Source organism: Nothoprocta perdicaria, unplaced genomic scaffold, assembly GCF_003342845.1.
Source record: "Nothoprocta perdicaria isolate Ctin4 unplaced genomic scaffold, notPer1 scaffold_24, whole genome shotgun sequence".
Lineage (NCBI taxonomy): Eukaryota > Metazoa > Chordata > Aves > Tinamiformes > Tinamidae > Nothoprocta > Nothoprocta perdicaria.
The window spans coordinates 853,424-860,510 of NW_020455466.1; the positions used below are offsets into that span (position 1 = coordinate 853,424).

A 7,087-nucleotide genomic window follows, 5' to 3' on the forward strand; every position below is an offset into this window, starting at 1 on the left:
GTAAGTGACCTAGCCACTACCTTATAACTGGAAAAAAAACATCACACCACGTTACCATGGATAATATATTTTATGTATATATAACTGGGRCAAAATCAGGTTCTAAAAGCAAAGCATAAGAAACAAGCCTAGGTATCATCAAGTCAAACTATCATCCAGATAACTTTCCCGRAGTTATTTTGTACTCGATGTATCTACATTGTTACCTGTAACAAATATGTTACCAATACCCAGAGAAGCTTCACTGAAGGACTGCACTTTTTGGAATGAAGTTCAACAACTTTTGAATATTCATTATGTACAGCACATTAGGGTGGCAGAAAAGCATTTGGGGAGCAAGATATATTCATTTCTATGGTCTTAGAATGTACCTAAACAGTCTCACTTCCCAAACCTTGCTTTTAAGCTGTGGTGTCCTGAAACTAAAGCCAATTTTTATTATTTTCTAGAACAAGAAAATTTCCATGAACTAGTGTTTTACAGAAAGTAAAGTGAGGATGCTAACAGAAGCATTTAAATGCATTTGCAAAATGAAAACCAAGACGTCATTTTAAAAATCAAGTACATCTCTTTCCATTTCTCACCATCCAGGATACTCTAAAAGAAAAATTTCTGATTTTTCAGATGCTATTACAACAGTCAGTGAAGTCTGAACATTAAGATTTAATTTACTTAAAAGCTGTAAAACCTTTTGAAACTGTGAAACTGTAAAACTCTTCTGTGGAGGAGGAAGGGTTGAAGAGGCATAACCATACATGTGGTTAGGCCACTTAAAACATAACTTACCTTTTCCCACAAAAAAAGTAAAACAAACAAACCATCTTATAAAGCATGACCAAGAAGAAAGATTTGATCAGACCTACATTCATTTATTTTATCCCACATGATTTTAAAAGGTGCAACCTCACTGAAGAATCACAACAAAACCGATAGTGACAGTAATTAATTTTTCAAATGAATATATAGTTTAAAATACTGACCAGATATTTAACTTATTTTATGTCGTACTTCATGCCAGCAAGGTAGCTTCAAAATCATTAAAACCCTAAAAATCTGTGATTAAAAGATTTTTAAACCAATATCCACCTATGTATTCATACATATTTATAAACTTGCAAAAAGATCTACCATAGACCACCACTGAGGGATACATGTAAATCTTCTGAGGATTCTTATTAAAACAGTAAACAGTCCGGCTTTCATGGTGTATTGAACTTGTAACTTGCCAATTTTACTTTCCTCCAAGTAATTGAAAGAAGTTCAAAGAACTTATTTCAAAGAATACAAAATTCTGCATGCAAATATTAAAAGCCCTTCAAAAATTAGAAAAGTAAAAGCTCTGCTTAGAGGGTTATGTTAYGGCTTTGGAGGACACACCTGATCACCAAAACTACAGTGTGCTTTTTCTGACAATATAATGCTAGCACCACAAAAATTCGAAATTTGAATTACTGTAAATCATGAATTATTGTAAAGTATTAAAATTAGGAGTGTTCTATTTAAAGATAGGAAAAAAAAAAAAAACCCAACATCAGCACTGTATTTCCTGCCCTTTAAGGTTATCACAGGTTGTCCAATATCCCAAACCTCACAAGCACAGAAGTAGTTAACAGGAAGAGACTTCTGCATTTCTTTCACCCCACAATTACAGTCTGCAGAACTCACACCTCCAGCAGACAGCCCAAAATAACCCAATAATATCAGATTTGGAATCTAATGCAGGGCCGTTGCCGGCCTGCAGGTCAGCCACAGCCCATAGACGCACACACCTTGTCATCACGTACTCCAGGAGTTGGTCTGGCTGCCAGACTTGGAACCACACATACGCTTTGCATGCTTGGAGCAGTTATCAGATAGAGAGGAAACCAAAACTGCCAGTAATTCGCCTTTTGCCGCAGGTTTGGCAGAGGTCAGAGGCACTGCAATGGCCAGGAACGGGTGAAACTGCCCCTTCGGAGGAGTCTCAGAAATACTGCATTGCTGACACCGCTCCAAGCGCACCCGCCCTCCTGGAGGACAGAAGTCTGTGACATGTCTCATTAATTTCTCTGTGTCCAATAATTTATCCTCATTCAAGAGGTACGAAAACTAGACATAGTCTAAGCAGCCTTCTGCAACAGTACAGACTTGTAAGTTGAAGTCATTATTCAGCAACTGTAAATGTGACTGGCACCACTTTCGGCAATATCTTTGGCTGAACCAACAGCCTCAAGAAATAAAGTCCCTCTTCACGGCAGCTGTGACAAGGCACTCTGAAGGTAGGAATGGTCACAGCCTCATTTCCTCTGTGGAYGGGCCATCTCCTGCCTCTCCTCTCTCCCATCTATTCCTGCCTAGCAAGGTTGGTAATTCAAAACAAGTTAACATGAAAAGAAAAAAAGAATTCTAACGTTCATTGTTTTAAAACAGGCTTTGTCCATAGAAACTGCTAAAATAGCTCATTATCTGTGAGCAAATATCTCATCCGCATGGGGCTCAAGCAGAATTTAATTCCTTTGGCTCTTGATATTTGAACTATGGGAGTTGTGGCACCTCGCAAGGCCAGTGCCACAGAGCCCTGGGACGGGAGATTTGAGGTGACAGGCACTGAGGAAAGGCAACGGGGCAAGRGAGGTGGAAACAGGTCACTCGTGCCTTGCGCCCAACGTGGTGGCTCCAGCCCTACAGGGTCTCGCATCGTCTTTGAAGCCACCAAAAGGGGGTCAGCAGRGAACGCCCAGTTCCGTTCCAAGCCACATCTACAGTTCCCAAGGGTTGAAGGCAACACAAACTGATTAGATACAGATTCCTGGTGTTGTTCAGTTGGTAGGGATTGTCTAGCAAGTCTCTCTTGCTCTTTTYACAGAATCACAGAATATTCAAGGTTGGAAGGGACCTCTAGAGATCATCTAGTCCAACCTTCCCGCTCAAGCAGGCACACCCAGAGCACGGGGCACAGGGCGGCATCCTGGCGGGTTTGGAAGATCTCCAGGGAAGGAGACTCCACAGCCTCCCTGGGCAGCCTGTGCCAGGGCTCTGCCACTCTCACAGTGAAGAAGTTCCTCCTCACCTGGAGATGGAACTGCCTGTGCTCCAGCTATGGCCATTACCCCTTATCCTATCACTGACCACCCATGAGAAGAGCTTGTCCCCTTCCTCCCTGCATTCTCCCTTCCTGAAYTTATACACATTAATCAGATCCCCTCTCAGCCTTCTCTTCTCCAGAGAAAACAGGCCCAACTCTTTTACCTCTTCTGAATTCACACTATTCGTTAGTTGTCAAATGAAAACCTCAACAACCGGTACAGCTCAATGACTGTAAGACCCCCGTATGAACAAATGTCACTGATGTTTAACCAAGATTTTAAGAATCAGCATATAAGAAAAAAATGCTGAGTACTGGCCCCAAGACATTTTGGACTTCCTGTAAGACGGGTTGAATAAAAATGAACCATTTCAGTGGGAAAGAAAATTTGACTGCCCAAACGAGCAGTTATAATTTTTGTTAAAACATTTTTATCAAACAACTGCTTTAAAAAAAAAAGAAGAAAAAGAGAAGACTCCAAATTATGTATTGCAGATAAAGGAATTAATCTTTCAGTTGTGTTAGGCAAACCGAGGGCTTAAACCTCCCACTGGAAACACTGAAAACAGGATGATGTGATTGATGCAGTTGTGCTATAAGGTTTGGCTTTAAGCTGGAAATTCCCATGGAGTATCCAGTTTCAACTGCATGACAACATTTCTCCCTAAGTTTTCAGTATATTAAAACCTCAGAAATCACTGTAGAAGCTGAGAAATGTCCCACAGTATCACAAACGTCTTTTGACATTTGTGAACACCRCTACATAAACAAAGATTAAATTCTCCAGAATATGTGTCTTTGAGCCTGATTTATTAGGTGATCAAATCTGACCATAACACCAGGTCATGGAGCTTCAGCCAGTGAAATGATTTTGGCTTGTGATTTCAYTCTAGCTGCACAACTGGTGAAGGCTTTAGTTCTGAAAACTCAACACTAAACATCTTCTGAAGTGCAGTATCATCTTCAGAATATTAGGACTCTTCCTATTTTACAAAACATTTTGTTAGAGTTAGTAGATTCAGGACTACAGAACTTTCACATGTGTTATCCTCAAATATTTTAATGGAAAAAACCCCATAAACGTTATGTCACCTTGAAATGGTAGGYTTATGAGCAGTGTCAGGGTGAGACAACGTGAAGAAAGGACACCACTAGACTGCGTCCCCCTGTGTCACGGGCACTTGCAAAGGTCACGCAACCTGTTTCATTTACTTCTTGGTAAAACCCAGTAAGAATGTTCTACCATGAGTAGCAACCACAAGCCACATCTAACCATACGGTTACTCAAATGGATGCAGCCAGTGGGTCATGCACACACCATCGACAAGTTGGATACCCCTTGCTGTTTGTGCAGATATAATCTACAACAGGCGCAACATTTAAAACATTTCCACTTCATTCAGTGTAAGAACGTCACTAAACTTTACAAAATGGACATTTCTCCAGACTCAGCACAGCATTGGCATTTGCCAACCACGTGCCCTCCGGTACTGCCGACCTCCCACAACTGCTCTGGGAAATAGTTGTACGAGATCATTGTCACATGCAACCAAGCAAAAAGATGTCATCCCAACAACTGCTCCGGATTCCTTTAATTCCAGCTGTCACCGCAACTCCAGAGGAAGGAGAGGAGATGAGTGTATACACAGCAACCATCACTAGTGTTCTGAAGGAGCCACCTAAGTGCTTTGGGTACCGCACTTCTCCTGGCTCCGGGAAGGTGATGAGAGGAAGCAACAATCTTGCACGGGCAAAGCAAACTTGTCACAGTGTAAAAGAAAGTAACTCTAGTATTTGCCCAAGTAGCTGTTAAGTGTACACAGGATTTTCTCAAAGCTGCAGTAATGCAGGCATGGGTGAAGAGAGATGCCATAATGTTGACATAAGTCAACACATATTGACATCAATTTTGGAAAAGGAGAAAGCGCCGCCTTTTCTTATTTTTTCCCTTACCTATCTTGTCCATCCATTTCCCCATGTCTGTCCTATTTGCTACCATGATGCTATTGGCAGCCTAAMACTTTCAGATGGCAAGGCTATGTCATTTGCCTCATCCAGAGGTTGGCAAGCCTACCATTGTTTTGCTTTCCATGTAGAAAGAACCAGCCTCTTCAGTACTTGTTAACAAATGTTTCGTGTTTTCCTCTGATCTTCTTCACACACCCCAAGAAAGCTGCTAGTYATTAGTACAACCCCAGAAAAAAAGCTTGTGAGCAAGTAACATGCAAGATGCTCAAATAACATGCAAGTCAGCTCAACAAAGTCGTCCTCACAGCCTGTTAGAGCATTTCAAGGTTTCTGTCTTTGAGTTCCAAATTCACTGGCCTACAATCAGGCTCCCTCTCTCCCTCCATCAAAAACTGAATGCATATAATAATATATATATTTCAAGAAAGGAGCTCACTGTAATTTTAAACTTTGATTATAAGAGGATTTCTCACTTGTATTTTGGAAGGATTTTGACATACAGTAGCAACAGTAGCTAGTATTCATTTTTAGCCTAAGAGTCTCAAAAAGATTACAATTTTTTTTTTGGACCAAGACATGATCAAGATTCAGAAGCAAAGATGGAGATATAACAAGCAGTGCTGGATTTCAATCACTGGATTCAAAGAACATTACATTGCATGAACTACAAAGAACACACCCAAGAAGCAGAAGTAGAAACCTATTGAATTRCATGTGGTAGTTCACAGAAGTGTCCAAACTGCCCGGTATGCAACATTTTGGCTCAACTTCCAGTTAGGTACTTCCTTAATTCACTATATTTAAATTATTTACAATTCCTGCCTTTTCAGGTTTGGCTCTGAAGTACCATTAAAAGACAACACTTGTCAAAAACAAACAGTAAATCAGAAAAAAATAAAGAGCTTTACCACTTTTGGGCCCAATACATTAACAATTTCAGTGTCTCAAATACACTTTGCCCTTGCACACTGGAAGCAAGTGTCTGATAAAAAGGCAAAACAAACAGGACACGAAGTAGTTGATCSCTTCTGCCATTTTGAGAAGCAGGTTCTTGCCCAACGGCAGGACATCCAGCTTGCCTTGCCTAGAAAGGCCAATCAAGCTCAACAGCCTACACACAAGCCAACATTTCGCACCCAAACTTCACTATTAACCTCAGCCCAATGTTCAGCAGTTTTTTTTTCTGGTCATTTTTTATGCCTGCCAGAACTGGTGTCCTGTGGTCAGTCTTTGATCCAATATGGAAACACACAAAGAGCAAGTGTTGGCCACCGTGAGCCTCGGAGCTTGGCTCTTCCATTTGACAGAACTTCCTCTGAAGTCAAGATAAGTTTTTGCCAATTCTTTCCACATGCAGAATGGCTCCCAATTCAAACTTTCTTGCCTCCTTCCATGAACGACCCCTTCAAAACTGGCTCAAACCACGCAGGGAGCATGGGGAAAGTTGCCAAAGCATTAACCCTGGCTYGCCGGCCTTGGGAAGAGAGGCCTCCATGCGTGTCCACCAGTTCAGCACTGCACCGAGCCGGGGCTCGTGCAACGTGCTAGTGCCCATGGGGCACCTTYCATACCTTACGTAGGTCTTTCCACCCACGGCAGTGCCAATGGGGCTCCACAGACAGGGTGTACGTGGGCGCCAGCACAGGGCAAGGCGTCTTCTCTAGCAAAGCACTTGAAAGGCTCTCTCTCCTTTGACCTTAAAATTCCAGCCTCTGGATATAAATAATTTTTTAAGAACACGGCCTTCATGCCCATTAACTCCAAGATATAAACATTTTTAGGCTCGGCCGGCTACTTATTTCCCCCAAAGACAAGAACGGCTCCAAAACAATAACCGCCTTTGACTCCCAGGGATGACTTCTCACAAAAACCAAAACAAGGAAGTCCCATCCAAGAGGACGGTCCGTCGCGCTCCTCGGCCGGCGGGGCGAGGATGCGGGATGGCGGCACGCACGGCGCGGCGGCGGCGGGCGCCTCGCGCTGTCACCTCGGCGCCCCGGCGGGCGCTGCGCGGGTCTGCGCTGTGGGACTGCGCTGTGGGGCTGTGCGGGGCTG

General features: G+C 42.6%; 1 protein-coding gene across 1 annotated transcript in view; it reads right to left on the reverse strand.

Moving 5' to 3' along the window:
* CDYL (chromodomain Y like) overlaps positions 1 to 5,063 on the reverse strand; it is an 87,460-nt gene extending 82,397 nt beyond the window's left edge. Inside the window, exon 1 of the mRNA XM_026039732.1 lies at positions 5,018 to 5,063. Within this exon, the coding sequence (XP_025895517.1) occupies positions 5,018 to 5,063 (46 nt within the window). The remainder of the gene's footprint in view (positions 1 to 5,017) is intronic.
* Positions 5,064 to 7,087: the final 2,024 nt, after the last annotated feature.